At 36.5% G+C, this 27,361-nt stretch overlaps 2 protein-coding genes and 1 long non-coding RNA gene across 8 annotated transcripts in view; 2 read left to right on the forward strand and 1 right to left on the reverse strand.

The window, feature by feature from the left end:
* Positions 1–4,709, reverse strand: part of LOC128920463 (uncharacterized) — a 30,135-nt gene extending 25,426 nt beyond the window's left edge. Inside the window, exons 1-3 of one of the 4 annotated variants that reach the window (XR_008470529.1) lie at positions 2,844–4,709; positions 2,404–2,788; positions 2,040–2,204 (exon numbers count right to left, since the gene is read on the reverse strand). This is a non-coding gene — a long non-coding RNA (uncharacterized LOC128920463). The remainder of the gene's footprint in view (positions 1–2,039; positions 2,205–2,403; positions 2,789–2,843) is intronic. The other 3 variants (XR_008470528.1, XR_008470531.1, XR_008470530.1) reach the window with 3 other exon arrangements.
* Positions 1–27,361, forward strand: part of LOC105215904 (stathmin) — a 204,731-nt gene that overhangs the window by 39,533 nt on the left and 137,837 nt on the right. The gene's annotated exons all lie outside the window — the stretch shown is intronic.
* On the forward strand, positions 10,378–12,747 carry LOC128920461 (piggyBac transposable element-derived protein 2-like). 2 transcript variants are annotated; one of them, XM_054227735.1, is made up of 3 exons: positions 10,378–10,750; positions 10,828–11,589; positions 11,645–12,747. In XM_054227735.1, the coding sequence occupies exons 2-3, from the start codon at positions 10,830–10,832 to the stop codon at positions 12,700–12,702; spliced, it is 1,818 nt and encodes a 605-aa protein (XP_054083710.1). In that variant the 5' UTR covers positions 10,378–10,750; positions 10,828–10,829; the 3' UTR covers positions 12,703–12,747. The 2 variants fall into 2 exon arrangements, with proteins under 2 accessions (XP_054083710.1, XP_054083709.1); XM_054227734.1 differs by having other exon boundaries at positions 10,378–11,589.

Here is a 27,361-nt window from a genome sequence, read left to right on the forward strand (position 1 = left end):
ACCACCAACACCAGTTGCCAACCAACCAAATGCTACGCCATCATTAACGCCTTCAGTTAGCAGCAGTAGCCGCGTATGTTGTAAGCAGTCAGTCTAGACAATGTTCAGGGAGTTTTCCATACGTGTGTACACACATGGTTGCATGTGAAAGTAATGTATGGGGAAATTGAAATTAAGTACTCCCTAATTGGCAGTCAACTTGAAACCAGGTTGTGGGTGAGCTCTGCAATTTTAGTAATTTTATTTTTTATTAGCTTTAAGCAGAGCTAAACACGACATTTGAATTTAAAAATCAAATTTTAAGTCCTTTATGTTGTTTTTTTTTTTTAGAAATATGTTGGGACCAGTATAACAAAGGCTGTATGTAAATATTTGACATTTTTTAACTGTCGCTTGAAGATATTTATAAATCGTTTTTGTTTCCCTTTGTGAAATCGCTTTGCTGTGTAACGTTTTGCATGATCTAAATTATTACTTTCCAAAGAGAGCTATTGAAACTATACAACGGTAAACAATAAACGATTGATTTTAGTGTAGGTACTGGTTATTTACGTATAGTTCATACCATAGAAATGATTGCTTTTCCATTCCCGTTTGCAAACTTATACAGAAACTATATTTGGTATGGCTACAGTGTTAGGCATAATATTAGTGCTGTTTTTGACAAAATTACATAATAATGCAATTGTTTTAAGAATTTGTTAGAAAAAACGCAAAATAGGACAGGTCTGCAATGCTTTCTTGATTAAATTTAACAAGCCTCTTAGCAGATTTGTGAAGAGCCAGATGTTCGAAAAATTATGAATTAGGGTCCATCTTTTAAAATTTTTGATACTAAAAATGAAATGATGTTCTTCGTCGGGGAGATCAAGGTTAATACTTGAGGGGTTACATGGGTTTCGTGGATTAAAAAAAATCGATTTTTTGTTTTTTGGCTTATTAATAGCCACAAAATCTCAAGAATATTTTCCGAAATTTTCAAGTCTATCCGAATAATAGTTTCGGCGATACAGGCTTTGGAAGGTGTCCGCTCCAAGTCAAGTACTATTGTTACTCAACACTTTAAACGCGTTTTTCTCGGAACCGTGTTTTCAAAGTCGGTTGTCGAATTTTCTCGAAAACCACTGAACCGATCTTGATGAAATTTGGCAGAGGTGTTCGAGATACAATTTACTCGTGCTTGAACGAAGGATTTCATTTTTTTCAAGTACAACTATTAAAAAAAAAAAAACAAAATGTCAAGCAATTTTGACTGAAATTTTTATTTTTGGGAAAAATGTCTGCCAAAATTCCAAAATTCCAATTTTCACCTTTTTTGTTTTTTCATTTTGGATGATCCTGTCAGGAGTGATGCTGACAACGCAATGGAGGAGTTTTGTTTTTTTTTTTTAATTTCAGAAATTATTTTTTAAATATGTAGCTATAAGACAGAGAAAGGTTTGAATTAAATAAATATTTTTTTACATGATTATTACATGATTATTTTTTTTATTTTTTTTTATTATTAATTAATTTTTTTATTATTTTTTTATTTTGTATTTTGTAATTTTATTATTTATTTCTGTTTTTATTATTTTTTTCCATACACATTTCTCCAATTATGTAACTTGGGTCACCATTAATATGCCCGCAGCCGTATTCGAATGTAAATAAGTGTGCCAGTACATTTCCATTATCTGCCGCTGCACACATGTCATCATCACCATCATGTACTCGTACTACAAAAGCGTATTTTATTTTACTCTTTATGTGCACTCAAACAATTTCGTGTTCAATGTCCGTTGTCCAACACATTTTCAAAACAATCAATTGGCAACTAAAATAACGCACAACTCCCACATGGGAGATGGATTGCATGCAAAGCATAGCGAGATTGCCGGACTCCCTCTTTCCTTCATTCACTACAATTAACAACACAATATCTGAACTGACCCACCAATCATACTATATTGTCCATATCGAACTGCAGTCAGTCTATTATCCTCAATGTTTATACTACACATACATACATACATATACTCATGCACATATAAACGTACCATTGACGTCCTTTGCTGCCCATATAGCCAACGGGTTGTTGTTTGTTATTTGTATTTTTGTTGTTGTTTGCCGTCATGAATAACCAATTGTCCTCTTAACACGATTATACCGTTTTCCAACTGCTTTTCCATGTTATCGATGCACTTGTGCGTTGGAGCCAACAGCTTATGAACAAAAAAAGAAAAAACAAAAAATGAGAAAATAAATAAAATGAAAATAAGTGAGTTTACTGAACCCCCCAACTCTAACGGTTTAGAGCCCACAGCGCCGCCAACTTAACAATTTCGCATTTTTACTCCATTTTATAAGCACCCCTTTTTACATACATACATACGTGTATGTAGTACGTAAGTGCTTACGTACTTTTCATTTGCCATAAATGATGATTGTGCATGTGTTGTCCTGACCCCCCTGGGGGTAGAGTAACCGCTCTGCACTGCTACTTTAGGGCTTTGCATTTTCCACCTCAAATGCGCAAAATATATAATTCAATGGTGAGCTATGCATTAATAATGATATGTGTGCGCTACGCATGGTACATTTCACGCTGCACGTAACGTGTCGCGTTACCGTGTTCCTTACCCCCTTCCTCAACTAACACATGGAGTTCTCTGCCGTTTGTTGTTTTATCCCCCAATTTTACTGCGCGCGCTTTTCAAGTGGCTTTTCATGTGTTGCATGTGTTTTCGAGCGCATTTCTCTGCAAATAGATTAATTCCACATAAATTGTGAGTATCGCAACTCACAACTGTACATACTTAAGTGAATACGTAATATCAATTCTTTAATGTTTCTACACTTACCTGCTACATTTAGGGGATGCAACAGTTACTATCCCTCTTCAGTTCGTTTTCTTAGCTTTTATGCTGTCAGCTACCCTGTAGCTCCCTCTGGTTTTCAAGCATGCTTTTGTAGCAACTCCACTTTGTACGCATTATAAATAAATTATAAATCTGTCGGTCTGCAGAAGTTTTCAAAGAATTAATTGCATTTAAGCAACGTATTCTTTTCAATTGAAAGTCGGGTATTCTGGCGTGCTTCGCAAGCAATCGTGTCAATTTGTTTTATAGCAAGTAGCTAGTGGGGTTTTTGCGTAAAAGGGTCGAAAAGGCACACAGGTGCATTTTTGAGTGGAGTTCAGTGAAATATTACGAAAATTAATTAACGTTTTGTACGTAAGTTCCTACGGAGTTTTGCGTATAAACTACAGTTTCAGTTTCTAACACGGTTAATATTTTTTTGAGAAGTTGATAGAAGTGATTGGTGATTTTTTAACTGCAATACAAATATACAAGAGGGGAGGAGGGAGCTTTAGAAGTTTAATAGCATTTTTACACAACTAATTGATCTGAAGAATTCTATAAAATTATTTCTGATGCAACTCTTGCAATAGCCTAAAATAAAATCTGTGTTCAAAAACTAAAGGGAATTTTCGAGTTTTGCAAAAAAATTTATTTACTCATTCGTCTACAGCAATGTTGTCGCTCTCAAAATAGTCCCCATTCGATAATATGCACTCATGCCAGCGCTTCTTCCAATCTTCACAAACTCGATTTTTGGGATTTCTCTTTTACCTTTGTAAAACGACGACCCTTTAATATGTTCTTTATTTTTGGAAATAGGAAAAGGTCACACGAAGTCATGTTTGGCGAATATGGACGCTGGAACATAGTTACAGTTTTGTCTTTGGCCTAGAATTCACGAACTATGACGGTTGAACTTTTAAGAAACGAAAATCGCCAAGCTCATAAAAACACTTCTAACCGTAGCGACTGCTACATACTGGGGCTCTTAAAATTATTCGAATAACCCGCTAACCGATTTTTCGAATATACGGTTTGTAACCGTTCGTATGAATATTCACCGATTAATAACATACATTGTGACTATCCGAATAGTCGTTCTACTACCATTATTTAAATAGTTGTTCACCTGCGGCTATTCGAATAGTTGCTATGCTGCGAGTTTTTAAATAAATGAAAATTGTTTGAAATCCAAGCAGCCTTTGATTTTTGTTTGTTTTTATTTGTGAAAATGTCAAATGTGTGTATTTTTCATGAGTTTCAATATTTTCGATAAAAATAGAAATTTAATGACGTGACATTATACGAATATTCAACAACGAACGGTTAACCGGATAGTCGGAAATGAACGGTTCATCGAATAGTCGACAACTTACGACTACCGGCATACTGCAAACCGAATATCTATTATTATTCGAATAATGCCCTATTCGGTTAATTCGGTTAGTCGATTATTCGAATACCAAGAGCTCTACTACATACATAATAAGTACTTCAGATGCTACTGGACAATTGGAATTTTTAAAATTCCCGTTATTTTTTGAACACAGATCATATATTGTTAAATATATGGTGAGGTGAGGTATATGTTTTTTATTTTCTGTAGGGGTACGTATCCATATTATCGTTGAATACTTGTGATAAAAAAAATCAGCTCAAGAATATAAAAAAATACTAATAATTGTCAAAGTTATGACATTTTATGCAAAATGCGTTTTTTTTTTCAAAGAGGCTTGTTGTTACTACGATTCCAGTCCATCAGCTCAACTGAAAACATAAACCAAAAAAGTTTCGTTAGTATGGGGCTTATGGTGTCCTTGAACAATTCATTAAAATGAAAAAAAAAAAAAATTCTGAAAACGGGTACGATTTTCTCAAAAAGGCAATTTTTTCATTGGGATGGAATGTATTGAAAAATGCATAACATCGATATGAAAATATAACGAAAAAATCGTTCAAGTACAAGGCAAATAAATTACGAACAATTTGAAAAAAAAACTGGGAATCGGTTGAAAACTCGTTCGGCAATCCAAATCACCGCAACGACGTTTACATTATTTCGAGAAAATGGCGTTTAAAGTTTCAAGTACACTTTTGTCCAGTGTAGCGGAGCAAGATGCAAAACGCTATAACTTCGCTTCCACTGCTTAAATATTAAAAAAAAATTTGAGATAACATTCTTAAGAACGTATACTTTAAGATAAAAGAATCAAAAAATTATATTTTTTGAGCGACTTCAATAAGGTATAGCTTCGCATAAGGCCTAACTTTGATATTATATTCAGGTAGAAAGGTAAAGGAATTGCTTTTCTCTCTTTCAGGATTTATTAAGCTTATATTTCAGTGTAGAAAGAACTCATGTCATCGCGAACCGTGGAAAACCATAGCCATCATCGTCCTAACACCGCCCGTCTCATATTTTCGAACTTCCTATCTACTTGAACATCTATTTTGGTATAATGGAAGAATTAAAAACATCAGAAAAAAGAAATTTCTCATTGCTCATTTTATTAAAATGTGATGTGTAGAAACTATATCTAGAGAAGATAGTATACATAAACACGCAGGGTTGTATTTGCCGACAAACATTTGCAACTGTTATCAAATGCACCGTTCGCAGTCTCCAGAAAAAAACAAGGAAAATTTTCACACGCTTCTAATATAGTATTTGCCACACGAGAAGACTGTGAAAGAGTTTCTTCAGATGATAAATATGAATTGTGCAATTTAACTGTCACTTTTTTTTTACTTTTCCTGTTGCATACTTTTGTGGGCGTACTTTTTGCTGACTCACGTGTGCTGAATACATATTTCCTACGTCTTCGGATGTTTTTTGTTATAGAAATTGACTCTTGTCTTTTAAACTCTCTTTTTTCTTTTAATAAAACATATATTTCTCGTCTAACTTGGCTTTCTGAACCTCTTTGACTTGAGTATTATTGTGGCATATACTCTTCTATATTTCATGTTTTTTTTTTCTGCTGATTCAGCACCATTCAAAGTCAAATATGTCTGCATAAAAATGAAAATAAAAAATTATTTAAAAAAAAAATCACATAAAACAGTTATATTACGTGTGTTCTTGGAATGCAGCGTTTCATTATGATTTTTTTATCGCTTTTCGCCTTTTGGTATTTCCTTATGTTGTCTCTGGTTTGGTTTTTTGTTTGCAAATTTATGTGGTCCATCATTTGAAGTTGACTTCACGCAAAAGAAACATACAGCAACAACAACTACAACCGTTGTGTCTGTCATAAATGTTAAGCTTCATAATTTTTCATACTCGCCTTCCTTGGGAGTTGCACACACACTTCTCATCTTACCCACAATGAATTTTTTATATGCACCTTTTTACTACCGGCGTTTCTCTGATAATTTCAGGTACTTTTTTAAAATTTGTTTGTCTGTCTGTTTGCTCAACTGTCTGGTTTCGTGGCGTAGTGTATTTTGTTAGCTGCTTGTTGTATTTGTTTTTGCCAAATCATGCTTACTTATTTGGTTGACGGTTGCATTAGTAGATGATGATGAATGTGGAAGTTTCACAGTCGCAGGCATAGGGTTCATAAATTGACCTTTCCGATGAGAAGCGAGCGCTTCAATGCACGTAAATAGACTAAAGTCTCGGTTGTGAAGACATTTATGACTTTTGGAGCATTTAAGTCTAAATAAAATTACGTGATTACTTTAATGCAGGAAAATGTATTGGAGACTATGTTTAGATCGCCATGAAGAGCCGAAATTATAGGCCAATTTTTGTTGTTGTGATGATGAAGCTTTAATTTTGCTTGCAGTATAGTCCACTAGTATACAATTTGGAGAATATTTACAGAGATATGTACATACTATAAAGATAGGGATACTGGTCCTGCCTCAGTTTAAATTCTCACAACATTTTGGACAGACAGTATACTAGTTTTGGTCATCTAACGGTTGTTTATAGGTCCAAAAAATAAACGTATATGTGATCAGGTTCTACTTTATGGTGCAGAAGCGTGGACGATGTCAACAACCAATGAGACGGCACTAGGAGTTTTCGAGAGAAAGGTTTTGCGGAAGATTTACGGTCCCTTAAACATTGGCAACGGCGAATACCGCAGACGATGGAACGATGAGCTGTATGTGTTATTCGACGACATAGACATAGTCCAGCGAATAAAAAGGCAGCGGCTACGCTGGCTAGGTCATGTTGTTCGAATGGACGAAAGTGCTCCAGCTCTGAAAGTGTTCGATGCAGTACCCGCTGGTGGAAGCCGTTGGAAGTGGGAGACCTCCACTCCAATTGAAGGACCAGGTGGAGAAAGACCTGGCTTCGCTTGGTGTTACGAATTGACGCCAAACTGCCAAAAGGAGCGATGCGTGGCGCGTAAGCGGTGTCTACGCCAGTCAAGAAAAAGAAGATCAGGATGATGCGTAAAGTTAAAATCTGGGTGTCTGTTTGTCCGTCTATGCAAGCTATCGCTGGAGCAAAAATTTTATAATCTTGATAAAACGTGGTACACTTTTTCCTTGGCACCATAAGAAAGTATAGTAGATAGGCGAAATCCACGGCCACGCCTACAATATTGTAAATTTGGTACAAAGACCATACAATGGAGGGGCATTTTTGTATGAAACCAAACTTTCTATATTCATTTCCCTTAGGCACTTCATTATGCAGCATGAATATGCATGAAATTGGATTATAACCATGCCTACCTTCCATACAAAGGTTATGTTGAGAACTACTAAAGTGGTTTAATTCAGTAAGGAAAACACCAGAAACCTTAAATTTTATTGTAAAGATGGTACTGAAAAGCTGCGCTAAGATTGGTATACGAAATGGATGATGGGCGTGGCATACCCCATATATGAGTCTAAAAGCATATCTCAGGAACTACTACCGAAATTCATTACATAACTTTTTTTTGGCATCCTAATGGTTTAGTATGAAAATGGGCGAAATCGGTTTACAACCACGCCTACTTCCCACATACCACAATTTTGAAGTCCATCTGATTCGTTTAGATTTAGAATCTATAAATTAAGCATCAGTGAAGATATCGGAACAATTTATTTCAGCGGTGGCATCACTCATTTAAAAGTTGTTGAAATAGGACTATAACTTTTCAAGGCCCTATATATTGAATATGAAGACTTTAGTTCCAATCAATAATTTTTATACTCTCGCAACAAAGTTGCTAGAGAGTATTATAGTTTTGTTCACATAACGGTTGTTTGTAACACCTAAAACTAAAAGAGTTAGATATACCAAAGTGATCAGGGTGAAGAGTGGTGTTCAAATGCGAATCTGTCTGTCCGTCCGTCTGTGCAAGCTATAACTTGAGTAAAAATTGAGATATCTTGATGAAATTTGGCACACTTATTTCTTGGCACCATAGGAAGGTTGCTTTCGAAAATGAGCAAAATCGGACCCCTGCCACAAAATGGCGGAAACCGAAAACACATAAAGTGTCATAACTAAGCCATAAATAAAGCTATGGAGCTATTTGGTATGAAGAATCGCACTATGAAGGGGCATATTTGGATGTAATTTTTTTGGGGAGGTGGGCGTGGCCCCGCCCCCAAATAGGTTTTTGTACATATCTCGGAAACCAATAGAGTTATATAAACCAAACTTTCTGCAGTCGTGATTTATAGCCACTTCTTAATACAGTCCGAAAATAAAAGAAATCGGGTAATAACCACGTCCGCCTCCCATACAAAGGTTAGGTTGAAAATTACTAAAAGTGGGTTAACTCACTAACGAAAAACGTCAGAAACACTAAATTTCACATAAGAAATGGCATATGGAAGCTGCACTCAGATTTTTTTACAAACTGGAAAATGGGCGTGGCGTCGCCCACTTATGGGTCAAAAACCATATCTCAGGAACTACTCGACCGATTTCAATTAAAGTTGGTTAGTAATAGTTTCCTTACATCTCAATGATATGTTGTGAAAATAGGCCAAATCGGTTCACAACCACGCCTACTTCCTATATACCAGAACTTTGAAGACGATCTGAATCGTTCACTTTACAATATATAAAGTAAGCACTAGTGAAGATATCGGTTCAGAGCTTTGCACAAATACTATGTTTATAGTGTGGCAGCCCCATTCTAAAAATCGCCGAAATCGGACCATAGGTTTTCAAGGCCCCATATATCGAACATGAGGACCTCGGTGCTTCTAACCTAATACTATGGTTTCCAACTTTCAATGAACTTTATACAATATATATGACGAATATGTAGGTAAAATTGTGTATTATATAATATAAATAATGTTAAATAAATAAATTGCGAGAGTATAAAATGTTCGGTTACACCGAACTTAGCCCTTCCTTACTTGTTTTTTATCGAAAGTATTTTAAAGATAATCTTTTTCTTCCAATAGTGTGTCTCTCTGCTAAAAATAGTTGAAATCGGGTCCTAACTTCCTTAGCTCCCATATACCTAATATTAGGGGTTAAAAATATCCGGTGAGCTTTATACCGCATATCACCTTTTCTAAGTTGTTTATTTTTAATTTTAATAATTCTAAATAAGTTTCTCTTTTGAATTTCGTCTTTCGTTCAACTCAATTTCCTCTCCGTATTTTTTTCCCAATATTTTGAAAACAAATAGTTTCCAGACCAACCGCCAAAATATAAATTACCAAGGAAAAGTGACTTTTCCTTCTTAACCTGAAAACAAAAGCACATCAGTCCATTTCTACGAGTATATTCCGCAACGTTCTCAAAAATTACTCATACGCCCCGCTCCACCAATACAATGCATTAAACTAGTAAAGAAAAATTCAAAAATTATGCCCACCTACTGCTTCTGACACATACATTATTTTATATGCGCTTCACGCACCACTACACCGAGCGGCCCCGAAATTGTCATAGCACCTACACGCGAAGCCACCGCTTCTGATGCGCTACTCACGCCTCTACCCTCCTCTCGCACGCATCTTCCACTCTTCCACTCCAGTAGTCTGTTGGCCATAAAAGGCACATAGTTGCTCCAGCATTCGCGTGTTACCTTCTGCAACAAGCCAGCAAAAATGCGGCACATGCGACGTCTGCAAAATATTCAACTCATCTGCGTTTCGAAGCAACAACAAAGCGAAAAAATATAAAATAAAATAATTTATATACAACAGTCGCACTTTGTGCATTTAAAAGTGTGTACGTAGCTTTGCGCTGGCATATTTGTGTGACGCTTGCAACTCAAAAACGCCAACAAATGTGTGAAAAAAGAATTTTACGCTTCTGCAACGCTGCTGGCGCGCGTTTTCCAGTTTTATGCCGCTGGGAAATTTACGATTTTCTATATACACCCATAAACATATAAATAAATCTAGCCTCTGTACTCTCTGTACTGTATTCAATGTATATTTGTTTGTATTTATTTTATAACGTTGCCACACTATTGCTACTTTTTTGCTGCCACACCAATATCGCTTATGTCATGGCCTATGCGTTGTTGCCTACTGTGGATCACTGCTTCTTTGTTTGTGTGTGTGTGTTTGTATTAAGGACCTGCGTTGTCTGTGGCCATTTTGGTAATTTGTATTTTATAATTTAACCCTTTCGACCCCAATGTTGCCTGAGGGCAATTTCGCTAGTTCATAGGCCTACCACCAGCGTTATTTTTGTTTTTGTTTATTGAACCGATATGATAACGGTAGTCTTATGAGTCAGCACGTGGTGTGATCAAAAAAAAAATCACTAGTAAATCATTTAGCAAAGCAATTTGATAATAAAGACTGCAGCAGTGTCGGCGAAAATTTATTTCTGCATGAAGGAGAACATTTTTAAAAGAGAGAATTTTTTAAATAATTGTAACAAAAATTATCAATCTGTAAATGAACTACTTTTCAGCGATTGTTAAGTGAAATATTTTTGCAAGAAAATTTCTTTAGTTTTAAACCAACATCAGGTGAGTAATTTTTACATATGCGAAGTTGCTTGTGAGCAACTTTGGGCAATTGTGGTATAAAATTTCCATGACTTTAGTTATGAGGCCTCAAGATAAAGGTTTGTCAAATGAGGACGTACAACGAATTTTAAACTTCGATTGCGATGTTTCAACTGATGAAGAAAGTGGTGATGAGATAGAGGATGTGTCTGCAGTGCTGGAGCAGAATTTGCAAGGGATTATGGAAAGAGGGGAAAGCATAGAAATCGGACTTCTTGACAATATAATTACGGAAGACAACGAGCATGAATCTTGTTCTAGTGAAGGGTTTTGCATTGAAAAAATTGATTCGAAGGCATTAAAATGGAGATCAAAGCCATTTGAAGCTCCTGAAAGTGTATGGAAGGCAGATGTCGACTTGGAAATTCACGACGTCATGATGCCCGTAGAATATTTTTCACAATTTTTTGACTGTCGTGCTATTGATTTGATCACGCAGCAAACTGATTTGTATGGACTTCAAGAACTGGGCCTTGAACTTAAATGTACCAGTGTAGAAATAAGACGATATATTGGTACTCTACTGTACTTAGGTGTTTTAAAACTACCCCAATTTAAAATGGCATGGTCTCAAAATATTAAGCTTACCGCTATAACAGATTCAATACCTCGTAATAGATTTGACAAAATTAAACAGTGTTTACATTTTAATGATAACAGCAAGCAGCCTAAAAAAGAAGATTTAAATTATGACAAGCTATACAAGATACGTCCACTGCTCGATATCATCAGAGAAAACTTCAATAAACTTCCTCAAGAAGAACATCAAAGCGTTGATGAGCAAATAATTGCGTTCAAAGGTATGTGCTTACACATGTGTTGTATCCGTATTTTTGTTGTTACTTTTGCTTACAGGACGATCAACGTACAAACAATACAATCCAGCTAAGCCTCACAAATGGGGGTTGAAAATGTTTACGCGTGCTGGAACGTCTGGACTTGTATATGATTTCACGCTGTATGTTGGTGAAGGCACCTGTCAATCATATGGATTGGGACTTTCCTCGGATATAGTTCTCTATTTAGCGAAAACTATTCCCAAACACAAGAACTTCAAACTTTATTTTGATAACTGGTTTACATCAGTAAGCCTTCTGATTGCATTGAAGGAAATGGGCATATTCGCCACTGGTACTATACGTAAAAATCGAATAAGCAACTGCCAGTTACTTTCAGAAGCGGAACTCAAAAAACGTGGAAGAGGATCTTATGACATGAAATGTGAAACCAATCATAATATTGTATGTGTAAGGTGGTTTGACAATAAGCCGGTCCAACTTATATCATCGCATATAAGTCATGAACCAGTTGGCATTTGCAAACGTTGGAACCCAAAAGAAAAAACACACGTAGATGTCCAAAGACCTGCGATAGTTGCTAACTACAACAAAGGCATGGGAGGTGTGGATCTAGCGGACATGTTGATGGAACTTTATAAAGTTAACCACCGCTCAAGGAAGTGGTATATACGAATTTTTTATTGGTGTCTGGGAACGTCTGTTACAAATGCGTGGCTGCTTTATAGAAAACATTTAAATTTGCTTCATCCGAAACAGAAACACATTCCCCTAATAAAATTTCAACTGGAAATTGCTGATGCCCTTCTGCAATCTACGTCTTCTGCAGTTTCTATGCAAAGAAAGCGAGGCAGACCGTCCAACGCAGAGAGGAATGATAGCGATACAAACTCTCCATCGAGCAGTGTGTCGTCGCATAACACGAAAAAGTACAGATTCCAGCCGAACCCTCCAGAAACGAAACGATATGATAAGACGGAACATTGGGTAGTATTCGGTGAAAAAGGGCGCTGCAGGTTGTGCAAGACAGGAACTCCAATGTCCAAATGTCTTAAATGTAAGGTCCATCTTTGCTGCAATAACAATAAAAACTGTTTTTTGTCTTTTCATACCTAATTTTTCCCCAATAAATAAAATAAAATGCGATTAGAAAAAAAAAAATATTAATAAATTCTATACCACCATTGCCCAACGTTGCTCACAGGCAACATTCTGTAGCGCTCAAACGGGTGGGAGTGGCGAGTTGAAAATTTTACTATACCTTTCTAGAATAAATATAATGAGATTAAAACTAAAAAAAAAATTTTAAGATTACAGGAAGAAAATCGGGGTCGAAAGGGTTAAAGCTTCGGATATGCCAAGTGCAGTTCGGTAGTATCATAGCGAAAAGTGCTTGTTGAACTCAACTTTAAGCTTGAGCAGGTTTGTACAACGCTTTTTGCTTTACTACCTTGAATTGTTGAAATGTTTGTGTGTTGCAGTGAAAATCGCTGTTTCCTCGCTTATTCAGTTGTAATAGTATAATCAGTCAAATAATTAATTCCAGTCGAGTGCCATTGATTGCTTCAAAAGAGAGAAGTAAAGCAAATGATTTCAATACCCAATTAATATAATGATAATTGAAAGATTTTCTTGAATTACCGTTAACTTATTTTAATATTTATAATAAATTTTGCGTTTTGAAAACTATAATTTAATTATTATTAATGTATTGATTTTTCTATTTCTTCCTTTTAGGTAAGTCTGATTATTCTAAGCATATGTACGAGTATGTCAATAATGTCTTTAAGGTGAGTTCGTAATTAAATAAGAAAATGTGAATTAAAATATATGTAGCACAGTACAAATTGTTATAAATCCACGTGAATTTTTAACAAATATCTACCTTCTTAAGTCTCCGATAGCTTACCTTGAGTTTTCTAGAATTCCGGGATTCGAACTTATACTTTTATTTAATCCACTCTCCCGAGAAGCTCGTTACAATTTATTTTATACTAAAAAATTAAATAGCAAAATTCTGAAGACCTCATTTGCTATCGTAAATGAAATATCAACTACTAATTTCGTTGAAATCGAAAGGAACCTCGATTAGTCTTTTTAAGGTTTTAAGTTGTCTGAATAAGAAGTTCCTGAACCTAAACCTATAACCAGACGCAATCTTCTTAAGTAACTGTAAAGAGACTGATTAACGTTGCTGAATGTAGGAACATTGAAATTCCGATAGATGGCACTGTAGAACACTTGATCAGGATCAGCGTCTATCTGTGTCTATAAAAACTGCATATCGTTAAAAAAAAACATATTCTTAGCAACATTTAATGTGTGTGCGATCGCTATCAAGGGGGATCCACCCATCATGGGGACCTTACACCTTTTCGATACCAACCTGATTTCCGTCCGGATATTAATTAAATTAAAGCTAAATACCGTTTCTGTACATTTTCTTTCGATACTTGAATAGAGGACAAAGTAACTAGGGGTAGTTAGAATGAGGTGATTGTAGTAACAACAAGAAAAAAAGTTAAAAAAAAAAATGAAGTCGGTACAGCCGAAGTTAATATACCCTTCACAGGTGCATTTCTTTTAGTAACTATGTGTTTAAGCTAATCTAAAGACGTAAGAAAAAGTAAGTAAAAAAAAAAAGAAAACATTTTAACCGATCTCAACAATGAAGTTTTCCATACAAGCCCTTGATTCCGATCGTTCAGTTTGTATTGCAGCTATATGTTATAGTGAACCGATCTGAACAATTTTTTCGGAGATTAAATTATTTCTATGAGCAATAACTCACACCAAATATCGTGAAGATATGTAGTAAAATGCGGAAGTTTTCCATACAAGCCATTGATTCCGATCGTTCAGTTTGTATGACATCTATATGCTATAGTGAACCGATCTGAACAATTTTTTCGGATATTAAATTATTTCTATGAGCAATGACTCACACCAAATTTCGTGAAGATATGTAGTAAAATGCGGAAGTTTTCCATACAAGCCCTTGATTCCGATCGTTCAGTTTGTATGGCAGCTATATGATATAGTGGTCCGATAACGGCAGTTCCAACAAATGGCTAGCTTCTTGAAGAGAAAATAACATCTGCAAAATTTCGATACGATATCTTAAAAACTGAAGGACTAGTTCGTATATATACAGACAGACGGACATGGCTAAATCGACTCAGTTCAACATACTGATCATTTATATATATACTTTATAGGGCCTTCGACGCTTCTTTCTGGGTGTTACGAACTTCGTGACAAACTTAATATACCCCGTTCAGGGTATAATTAGGTCATTATTTTCGTTGACTTCTGACACTTCACAGTATCTTTATTTATTTTTCTTCAAATGGTGTTGAACTTCGGGGTTAAGTCGTCTGCTGTTGATTTCACTCCAAAGTGGAAGTACCATAATTTGCTATTGTCAAATATTGACATAAAAGTTAAGAATTATTTGGCCTGAAAAGACTGCTCTATTCAGGCAAATATTCTTCAAGGATAAATCCAATGCATTTTTAGGCTTAACTTTTGCGATTTAAATAACTGTTTAAATTCATATGCAAATATCTAACTTCAAACATCTGGCGACTTTTTTCAACTACTTTTTTCCAAAAAAGCTCTACAATTTAGCACACTTTATCTTCATAAAATACTCGCAAATAATAAGCATGTCACAGTCATCATTAATAAGCATGAAAAATGTCCATATGTAGACATGCTCGTATACATATACTACTAATATGAAATGCATACTCCTCAGTGCCTTACCATGAAAGAGTATTTGCACCTTAGCTTTTAGCCAGACAGCATACTCACAATCTGCACGTTTCGTTCAGCACACGGCTGTGCTGCAACTGATAATTTATTGCCTTTGCTGTAGATGTAACAAATTCGAGTGCATAGCTTAACATACTTTTGCACATTTTTTCGTACGATACTTACACATTCGACTTTCTGAGTACTTCGGAGTGTTGGTGTCGAAAGAAGAGAAATTATTTTTCTTGCACACCATTTTCTTTTCTCTGTGCATTTTGAATCTTCCACAAGCTTCCACAAGTTATGTTTACATTCCCGCTTTTTATACATCCGCAATATGCATTAACTTAAAGAAAAAATGTCGGAGGCATTCCATTTTGAGATCACGTGACCAATAAAATTGTAGACAAATCTAACATCACGTCAACTGCCAAAATTTAAACAAATCTGTCATCACAACAAACTCTGGCTCAAAAGTCAATGGCCTCGGCAAAAATGTAAAGAAACCCCAGCCAAATGCCAATGACCGAGACCAAAATGTAAACAAAAGTCACATGATGTCAAGTTTTGTTTACATCTTGGGGGGTCCGAGGTTCGTTTAAATTGAGAGGTCTTGGATCAGTTTTTTTTTTTTTAATTTTAAAGGTTCCCTGATCTCAAGGTTGGTTAAATTTTGAGGAAACTTAATATCAAGTTTGTATATATTTTGGTGATCACGTCATCAGGTGTTCTTATATTTTGATGGGTCAAGTGAGGTTAGGTTCGTTTACATTTTAATGGGTTTCTTTGGTTACTTCTTGGGAGATCAAGAGAGGTATGGTTTTTGAACAATTTAAGGAGACCTGGTCAAGTTTATTCTTTTTTGTAGTCACGTGAGGTCCGGATTTTAATATTTCTTGTCTAGTGTGGTATCACATAAGGTCAAGCAGTGAGACATGCGCGATCAATGCAGTTTAAGGTAGAAATCTGGGAAAATAAGGTTAAGACTTGGAAGATTTCGATCCGTGTCTTACCACAAGTCCATTCATGAAATATAGTATAATAATTTTTGTCGAAAGTTTGTTGGCCACATATATCGGAACTCAAACATACTTTATTCATTCGATATGTAAGATGCCTTCGCTTCTAGCGAAATGCGGCGGCTCTTCTTTACTTGTTCGTATTTGAAAGTGTGTACGCTATGGGAAGCTCATAAGGTAGATACTGTAAGTTTGGCAAATTGTTGACCTTTATACTCAATTCTTTACAACCTTACATATACATATATCTTCTTCACATTTATAACTGTAACTTTTCCCATTTTCTTTTCTATCCTTATTCGACTTTCTAATTTTCTTTTGCTCAGAAACTCAATAAATTGTTTTTCCAACACTTTCAGATTTGTTGTAAAGCACTTGCTTTTGCCCTTTTGTGCTTTTGTAATTTTTCTCTACATTTTTCATACACTTTCCCTTTTGAAAACCTTTTTGTTTGATTTTCCTACTTTTGGTAATTTTAAAAGATTTGCAATTCATTTGCTTTGGTGTTTAACACTTTATTTTCCAATAATTCATTCTTCTCGCCCACATCAGCGTCATCAAGAAACACTTCTCAACTCATTCGTAAGAAGTGTTCGTGTATGTTGGTAAGTGTGCGGAAATTGTATACTTTCTGCTTTCAGCAAGAATTCGTACTATTAGAGAAATTAAGAAAAATGAGGCAAGAAAAAGTAGTCGAGCTGAATGTATATTACATTTTTCTCCTTCTGCCTTGGCCACGAATTTCGTAATACCCGTGCGGCCGCTGCGTAGCAAATGGGGGAGAAAATACATAGCACTCAAGTACAAATTCCATAATGATGATGTGCCTCTGTGCCACCAACTGTCCGAAGCAGCCGAGGCAATATGCCGCATTTAGCAAGCGTTGAATGAAAGGATTTTCTGTTAGAAGTGCACTACTCTAGATAGGCTATGCGGGGTGGAAGTGGTTTAGTAGTGCCTATTTTGTAGCACAAAAAATTCTTTTGTTCGTTCTGACTTAAAGTTGAGAGCAAAAATCTTTCGCCGGCTCAACTTAAGCGTTCGATGGCTTAATATCTTGCACCGCATTTGCCGCTTGGCTTCTCCCGTGCTTACTATTATGTTATTGTAGCCACGTAACAAGTGTATAGTCTACATTGATGTAGCTAGTGTCTGTTGTATTTGAGAGTCTACGTTATGTCTGCTAAGCCTGTATGTGGAGACCAACTGAGTTTCGCTCATTCGAGATTATATTTAAAAAAAAAAATTACTTAATTGAAATTTTGTTAAAAAATATGCACAGGTCTTGGACGTCTTGGACCTTACCTTAAATCTATTTAGATAGGTTTTCTCCGGTTCCCAGAAAGAGCAATGTATCTGTTCTAGCAACAGTTCGCGGAACACAGTTTCTTCTTCTGAATTCGACCGATAGGACCTTTTATATTGTTTTTCTGCCGGGGACAAGTTGAAGAACTTATTATAATATCGTTTAATTTATTACTGTGTATAGAATATAAAATGGATTCAACACGAGAAGACGACAGTTTTATCGATAAAATGTATCAAAAACCTTGATTTACGTAAGGAATTTAGGTGCTACCATTTCAAGAGCATTTCCAAACAGTTGGGTCTCTTGAATCGGGATGAATATCCAACCGAGAGTGTCCAAAAATATTTATAGAATGTTACATGCATACCACTACTAGACCATCCATTTACAGTTTCAAGATCTTAACTAATATAATTGATATTTCTTCTCAAAAAATGCGTGATTCTTCCGACTGAGTTTACCGATCTCGAGTCTTGATTTTATTCATTCAGATCTTGATCTTATTGGTAAATGTTGGATTCTACTAGTTTTCGTCCATCTTCGGAGCAAACTTGAACTGAGAGATCTGAAATCTGGGGTTCAAGTCATCTGTGATGGTTCCAGGGAGTCTAATAATATTTTCACACGATTTTTATTGCAAAGAAGACATTTGAGATTTAGTGTTCAGAACTAAGGGCTTATTTGAAGGGTAAAGAGGGGATTTACGAATATTTTGGTGTGAGAATAGTTTCATTTTAGACTGCTTATTTATATCTTAGTTCCAAATAAGTTCTGAAACTAGTTGGGCAAAAGAAAATTTAGCATGTCGAACCTCCGTGAAAACCCCATCTACTTTGTACCACAATACTTTACCTATCTTTTATCCGTCTTCTCATCCTTTTGCTCCTTCCTACGTAGTTAGGTTTATTGCTCCGCATGAGTATGGCAAAAGGATTGACTTGTTAATATGCCTTACGTTGTTGTTGTAGTCACATATAAAAATCTGTTGAGAGGCAAGAAGGAATGGCGATTTAATATACGAGTAGGTATGAATAAGATGTAGATAAGCAGGTACATTTTATGCTGCAAGCGATTTTCGTCTACTGCCTTGCGTCAATAAATAATGTATTACACACTATAAATTTTATATTTTATATTAAAAAAGCATTTACCGTTAGCAGTGTATTGTTATGCTCTTAACAGTAGCCTTATCAAAGTGACATTGTGCTCATCGCTGCAACTTGCTTGCAAATCAGCGATTGGAAATTGTTGTTGATTATGGTGAAAATGTGCGGTACAAGGAAGAGTAGTTTATCTTTTGAAAAGTTGTCTTATTTCTGAATTCACGATTAAAGTTTGTTTTCAACTATTTTCTTGCCATTTAACCACAATTTCTCTTGCAATAATTCATCTTTATCACTCTTCATTAATCGTCTTCATTTCACTCGGTTATTCCTAATTAATTTGTGGCAATGTTAATTTAATACATGCCACAACAACAACAATAGCATCTCGCCCACAATATTTCCAATTAAAAGCTAAGTATGTATAACTGTAAATGCGTCAAGTTTAATTAGCACAGAATGCGCGGCTTTAATCGACATAATTGGCATAGAAACACAAAGGAGTCGGAGAGACAACGCGAAATAGCAAGCGAGTGGATAATTGAATTGTGATCGGATGAGTCGAGAATGCAACTTGAAGGATTAAGCGGTGCCAGTGGCAAACGTTTAGCTCTTGATTAGCTATTTAGCCAGCTATGGATTTGTGAATGAGCTTTGCATGACGTTCGGCGCCGCATCACATTGCTAATCCGATCAACGCGAAGTTGATATTCTTCGCATTAATGATGAGGCGAGGCGGTGATGGTTGGTTTGTACGAGATTGGAGAGGATATAATGTAACACAAATAGGTCACGTTGTTTTCGAAAAGTTCTGCGAAAGATATCTGTGGGATGTTACAGCCTTATTATTGCCATAGCTCGTTATTGGGGTGACCTGGCTTCACTTCTTCACTTGGTGTTTCCAGTTGGCGCCAAAAAGCAAAAAGGAGGAATGAGTGGCGCGCTCTGGTGGATTCCTACGCCAAATATATATATATATATATATATATATATATATAGTGTGTATTGGAAATCCCAAGCGAAACCAAGTCGCTATCCACCTAATCTTTCCAACGCATCAACGCAATAAAAACATGAGTGGAGCTCTTCCACTTTTTCGACTTCCACCAGCGGGTACTGTATCGTACACTTCGAAAGCTGCAGTGCTTTCTTCCATTCGGACAACATGACCTAGCTCGTGTGGCCACTATCTTTTAATACGCTGAACAATGTCAATGTCGTCGTTACTCATTCCATCGTCTCCGGTATTCGCCGTTGTCAATGTTCAAAAGACCATAAATCTTCTGCAAAACCTCTCGAAAATCCCAGTGCAATCTCATCGGATGTCGACATCGTCCGCGCTTCTTCAGCTAAAGCCTGACAGAAATAATGAACCACTAGTAGAGTTTGATTTTGATTGGACGAGAGAGGACTTTACTTTTCAATTCAGTCCAAAGTAGAACCTACACACAATAGTGATTCTGCGTTGGATTTCGATTGTTGGTGTGGTTCCGAGGTAGACGACGTGGGACCCAATACGTGAATGCGCTTACTGTCACTTGATAACAAAAGATATTTATGGAGCAATATCTGCAGATGTTTAGGAATATTTAATAGAATCAAATCAATCAAAACGCTAACTTTGATCTCTTCAGTTTTACCACTGGGTAGGTCTCCACACACCATTTATAGACTCTTGTAAATGTGCGGGTACGTATTAGTGTACTTAATGCATTGGCGTTGATTTTGTGGTGGATTACAATTGCAGTGATGACATTCAATGGCTATTGCGAGAGAGTGGCATCGACTGGCTGACCGCACTAATAACTGCGAACACGAGCAAACACTGCTGATGAAGTGGCAATAGAGAACAGCGTATGCAAGCTAATAACAATTGTAGACGGCACAGCATTAGAAGGGAATACAGAAGTAGAGCAACAACAACAATATGTAGTGTGTGAGTTGTTGTTGCAAATGTGAATTGATTGATTAAAGCGAGTTACAGGCTACAGAATGTTAACCTAATAGTACAAGTGCGACCATTAATTTATGAACAAGTTTAATTATTAGTACCGTTAGTTTTGTATACCCATTAGAAATAAAAATATTATACTTAAAAACGATCGATATTCGCGGAATACAAATATAATTTATGCGAAGAAGTTTCAAAAATCTACAGCTTTATAAAAAAATATGCCGTTACTTTCTTATTTGCTTTCCTTAGCCTTCTTTCATTGCGCACACAATCATACAGTCGCTTCAATTTCGTCTCACGTAACTTCTGCCTGCGAAACTTGTGAAACTTTCTTTTCGAGCCATCAAGACCCGGCGGCTGACGCAAATAAAATGCCGTTAAATAAAACATGACAATGCACTGGAAAACGACCGCCAAAGGCAGTCAGTGCCAATATTACTGCAGGCTGACTGGCTGTGGCAGGAGCTTTCAGCAGCAGCAGCGGCAATAAGATACGCGGCAAGTAAAAGTTGAAGTTGAAGAAAAACCGCTGCTGCTTGTACTGTACGGTTCGAAACATTCCTCGACTATTGATTGCTTAACCCTTAGCCGCTAGCAAGTCCTGCGATCGAATTTCTGCGTTGCGGTTACACTGACGGCGTTGCAATGAGTGCGCACATTACATTCAACGGAAGGCTGTACAAAAGTGTTTGCAGAAAAAAAAACAAATAAGAGCAACAACAAGGATAATTCGCAAAAAAAATTCGCTTCACTTCCGTTTTGTCATGTACAGCAGTAACTGCTCAAGTTGCTCTGAGGGGGAGAACGATGGAAAGCCGTAATGCTTTGCTGCGGGCACGCGGGGTTCTATGTGCTTTGCGTGTACGAGGGTGTGCTTTAGTTCTTTAGTTGACTCTTGGAAACCTTACTTTAAAGTACGGTTTTGATAGGTTCTTGAAATCATAAGTAGCCCCAGATCGAAGGGGATGTAGTACTTTTCAACGAAATCCATATTGGTTCGACATTTTAGAGAATGGAGAGCTTTTCAGTTACTTTACTGTTTTTAAGACCTTTTCAGGCCTTTCTAAGAATTCAATGCCACACCTCCGTAAACTTCAACTCTACATCTTCATTTAACTAGATTTATTATAGTTTCAAGACACTTTCGACCTCTCCTAACGGACACCTCCCTTGAGTGGACATTTCGTTATGCACCAAGTTAAATTTTTAGAACAAATGAACGACACCTCTTTTTTGCGGACAAAACTCGCTCGACGGTGAGTAACTGCGTCATATGACACCTAACTCCGGAGCGTTTCCGTCTTCTCTTAGGGTTTGCCTTTAACAGTACAAGTGTAATCCATCTTTCGGGGAACTGGGTTACAGCTTCTTTATTTTGATATATTGGATCTTGGATGTTTAAGTCTATCCTATCCTCAGGTAATGTCATATCTTCGAGTCTATTATCTGAATGAACTTTTGAACTTGACCTAACCTTAAATAATGTTTCTGACAACTACGAGGAACAAGAAGTTAAGTATAGATTCAGGAACAAACTTACAGATTCCCACAATTCTACTTCGATTAAAGTAACCCTCGTAACTGAGTACTTGTTATCTAGACGTTTGCACCAACTGTTTGGTAACTGCCTGCAACGACAGTAACTTTGCCGAAGCGTCAACGACCCAAGACATTTTCGCTGTCTGAACTTTTTTCTTCGCCCTTCCACTGCACTTACTTTACGCATTGTATCCTTACAACATTTTTTCTGCATCCTGTAAGCGACTTGTGCTCCTTCGCTTCGTCTGTAGTAACCACACGGCTGCCACGTTTGCACTTGTGCGCTGAATACCACAAACCGCATAGCAAGCGCATAGCACGCGGTTATAGCGTATATTGCAATCGTTATACTTTCAGTCAGTCGGTCCCGACCGCGCTCCTGCGCATATTGCAATTATTGTGCGTGCACCGGTACTTTTCGCTGTCAGTAATGCAATGTAATGTTTCGTGTATGTACGAGTATTAATGGATAAGAAAAATGCAAAATAAGACGAAGTAAAAAAACGAAATCAATTGGTTTCGTTTTCCAGCTCGTGGCTTCCTGTACTCCATATTACAAACTGTCTTAAGTATTTAAGGAAGCGCTACTTTTTACTGAGCGCGTTCATATTTCATTTGTACAGGGTGGAATTGAAAACATTGTATATTAGAAGGGTTCTCCGGACCGCGGTGTTGCTAAAAAACTTAAAACTTACCGATCCAAACAGGGTTAGATCGTCGAAATAACAGCCCTTGGCCGGAGAAAATCCTGGTCAATTCCGGTAAAGTAGTTTCCGTGTTTCTAGGGACTTGTGCTTTCTGAAATAGTCTGGTATTTATGTCGTCAAAATGTCGTAAAATTTGAAATAAGTAAAATAAACAAGTAAGGAAGTGCTAAGTTCGGGTGTAACCGAACATTTTATACTCTCACAATTTATTTATTTATATATTATATAATACACAATTTGACCCACATATTCGTCATATATATTGTATACAGTCCATTGAAAGTTGGAAACCATAATGTTAGGTTAGAAGCAACGAGGCCCTCGTGTTCAATATATGGGGCTGCCACACTCTAAACATAGTATTTGTGCAAAGTGCTGCACCGATATCTTCACTAGTGCTTATTATCCGATTTCTGTCATTTTTAGACTGTATAAGGAAATTACTAAAAAACGACTGGAGAAAGTTTGGTTTATATAGCTCTATTGGTTTGCGAGATATATACAAAAAACCGATTTGGGGGCGGGGCCATGCCCACTTCCCCAAAAAAATTACATCCAAATATGCCCCCTCATAGTGCGATCCTTCATACCAAATTTTATTTCCATAGCTTTATGGCTTAGTTATGGCACTTTATGTGTTTTCGGTTTTCGCCATTTTGTGGGCGTGGCAGTGGTCCGATTTTGCTCATTTGCTCGAAAGCAACCTTCCTATGGTGCCAAGAAATAAGTGTGCCAAGTTTCATCACGATATCTTAATTTTTACTCAAGTTACAGCTTGCACAGACGGACGGACGGACAGACAGGCATTCGGATTTGAACTCCACTCTTCACCCTGATGACTTTGGTATATATAACCCTATATCTAACTCGTTTAGTTTTGGGTGTTACAAACAACCGTTATGTGAACAAAACTATAATACTCTCTTTAGCAACTTTTGTGGCGAGAGTATAAAAAGAGTCGTGGCGAAGATCGAACTAATGTTTTTGGCCTATGGGTCTTACCTTAAAGTCCTTAAAGAGAGACCTTTAACGAAAAGAAGTCCATTTCATAATTGCATAGTATTTATTGAGATTTTCGCTCAACTTTTTGGAAAAGTAAAACGATATGTATCACCCTGTATGCGTGCATTTCTCATATCATCAAAGTAAATTGAAATATATCGCATGTGAAACAATTGCAGTAGATTACCTTTATAAGCATTGCATATGTGTACCGTTACAATGCAATTTTTGCTACCAGTACCGTTGGTTCTAACATATGTTTAAACATTTATGCATATCCCTTATCTGTTCACGCACCTGCTTCAACGTCTCTGTATGTAAATGCATGTCATATGTGCAATAAAATGCCACATCACATCCCTATACGCGTACGCGCCTTCCATTGGCCTTATTCATCGCACCGTGATTTATACGATTGCACGTGATTATGCGCGTATTCACAATTGTAATCGTAATAATATGCATTTCATGCATTTTCAATGCGAAGGTATAGTATAGCACTTGCAGCATTTGTGCGTCTTCGTAACGATTTCATAATAATACTCGTACCTACCTAATCGGCATTCAGCCTGAGCGTTCGCTGGCAAGCAGGTGCAACGCTGTTCCTTTAAAGTTGAGTATGTGGATATGAATGTGGGTGAATATTTTTCAGTTAACGTGTAAAAAAAATGTAATATTTTATGCTTTTTGCAATCATAATCAGTATTTGTAGGTAATTATTGAAAGTTGAGCGGATCGGGGGTAATATGCAATCGTACGATTGAATAATGTTAATCTTTGAGTATAAGTAAACGTATTCAATTGAAATCAGAGCTTATAAATTAAAAAATTTCATATCGATTCTAAGAAAGAATAACACCAGAATTGGATCAAAAGTATTTCTTTGTATGCCAACTCAAAAAGGCTGTGTAATAATGAAATTTCAAAATTCCCTAAATGATAACAAATTTCCTCAATGCTTGACACTATGTTCTTATCCGAGAGTTTTTATTTTTTTTTTTCAATTAGAATTTCATATGACATGAATTAGTGGATTGATTGGGAGCTTGGGTTGTTTAGTATGTCCTAAAACATCAATTAATTGATAATTTGAATTATTCAATATCTATAGATATGTTGTCTTTATGACGTTTAAGTATTACTGGAATTCCAAAATTCTCTTAAATAAGTCGCAGGATTATTTTGTGTAGTAAATTGGGCCATAAACCCTCCATCTGAAATTTGCCAAAACTTACGAACACATAGATTTCAGATGATAGTTCAGAGGGCAGTTTATAGAACCCTCCCTGATGATGAGTCTTGGATCGCTACAGTTCCTTACTTTTACTGGAACAAAATGATGAGCCCATTTGTTAATGAAAAAGTACTTTAACGAGTAAAACTGCCGCATTTTAGAAGCGAACTCCGCCGTGGTTCTCTAAAAATCTGAAATTATATTCAAATGGTGCGGTAGTCTTTCAGGTTAATAGTATAAACTACAAAGTTATCAATCCTCGTGAAACTGGATAGCTGATATTTTGCCGATTTTGAATTTGATTTGATAAGGTCGTAGTTAGACGACTCGATGATGAGAATTAATCACTCCTGAGCTACAATTTAACATCGTTAGAGTTTTTTTTGCTTATAACGTTGAATGATGCGCCGTACGCGAATATCGAGCAAACCATTCGTAAAGCTATATTTTTATACTCTCGCAACAAAGTTTCTAAAGAGAGTACTATAGTTTTGTTCACTTAACGGTTGTTTGTAACACCCAAAACTAAACGAGTTAGATATAGGGTTATATATACCAAAGCGATCAGGGTGAAGAGTTCAAATCCGGATGTCTGTCTCTCCGTCCGTCCATCCGTCTCTGTCGATCATGAGGACCTCGGTGCTTCTAACCTAATATGACGGTTTCCAACTTTCAATGGACTGTATACCATATATATGACGAATATGTGGTCAAATTGTCTATTATATAATATTAAATAAATTAATTGCGAGAGTATAAAATGCTCGGTCATAACCGAACTTAGTCTAAATTATATGAAATTTCGTCAAGACCTCGAAATATGTTTTTATCTGAGAGGTTTTCTTTTTCAATTAAAATCTCTTTAGACATAAATTAGTGGATTAATTGGGAGCTTGGGTTACTCTGTTCAGCCTTGAACTTCAACTTCGAAGTTTTTTGGTGTGTAGGTAGTACTGGAATTCAAGAAACCAGTTTTTGGAGCCATTAGAGAAGTCTCTTAAATAAATTGGAGTGAATAATTTTTTTCCGTAGAGCATCTATTTGAAACTTACGAAAATAGCTTAGATTTCATATAATAGTTCAGATCACAGATAATACAACCCTTCACGATGATAGGACCCTCCCTATTGATGAGTGTTGAGTTCCTCATTTTTTGCTGGAACAATATGATTAGGTCATTTCTTATAGAAATCCGGTAAAACCGCCGCATTGTGAAATGGAAATCGGTCGGGGTTATCCAGTAAACTTAATTAGTAATAATGTGGTGCGGATTTGTGATTGGCGGTCTTTAAGATCTACCATGAGAATTACTAAGTTATCGATTCTCTTGAAGTTTTGCCGAATTTATATACATTTATTTTGGTAAGCTTATTGTTAACCGTCGAATTATGGCAATTCATCATTTCTGAATTTTAAATTGACATCGTTAGAGCATTTTGTTCAAAGCGGTGAATGGCTGGCACTTAAGCGAACAGATTAAAGGTCAACAGATTAGAAAGACAGAAAATTTAACTAAACCACTGATTTCCGAAAACAAAACAAACAAAACTCAAATTTTGATGAAAGGTTCAGCGATTATGTTTGAACGGGGATATCACAGAGTTGAGATTAAGGTCGAGTCAAAGGGCAGATCTTCGCGACTACAGACAACATCACTTATACAGCTCACAACTGTCTTTTGTGGCACCCGAATACTCCTCAAAAGACACTCATGGTTCTAAAAATCGCGTTTAAGCTAACAGATCAAAATGGCGCTAATTTTTTTGTTTTCGATAATCCAATCAGCCAGAATCGTGGAGGATATGCGAGCAAATTTTTTCTAGCCGGGGATGTTCAGCACGCTGTAAATCATAATGGATGACCCCCTTAAGTTGGCTAATGTCAATTCGCTTGGTTCGCTGGAGATGTTGTAACCTCAGTCTGACGAAGGCTGCATATTGGAGGAGGAAGCTTTTGGATGAACTCTCTTCTTCGCCTTCCTCCAAACTGTTTTGGCAACTTGGATCTGACAGGAATTGGACAGTGCCCAATTAGCTGGACGTGAGCTGAGTCCACTTACGATTGATTTTTGCAACTCCATTTCGATTGATTCGATAATTGTGGTGATCATTTTTAATGTCATTCCGAAACAATGTTGTATATATTGTGATAA

This window comes from Zeugodacus cucurbitae, chromosome 3 (assembly GCF_028554725.1).
Source record: "Zeugodacus cucurbitae isolate PBARC_wt_2022May chromosome 3, idZeuCucr1.2, whole genome shotgun sequence".
Lineage (NCBI taxonomy): Eukaryota > Metazoa > Arthropoda > Insecta > Diptera > Tephritidae > Zeugodacus > Zeugodacus cucurbitae.

Excerpts from the sequence above, each read along its gene's own strand:
- LOC128920461 (XM_054227734.1), top strand. The coding sequence starts at position 10,818 with ATGACTTTAGTTATGAGGCCTCAAGATAAAGGTTTGTCAAATGAGGAC. Across the intron at positions 11,590-11,644 it reads GCAAATAATTGCGTTCAAAG|GACGATCAACGTACAAACAA; the intron begins GTATGTGCTTAC and ends TTTTGCTTACAG.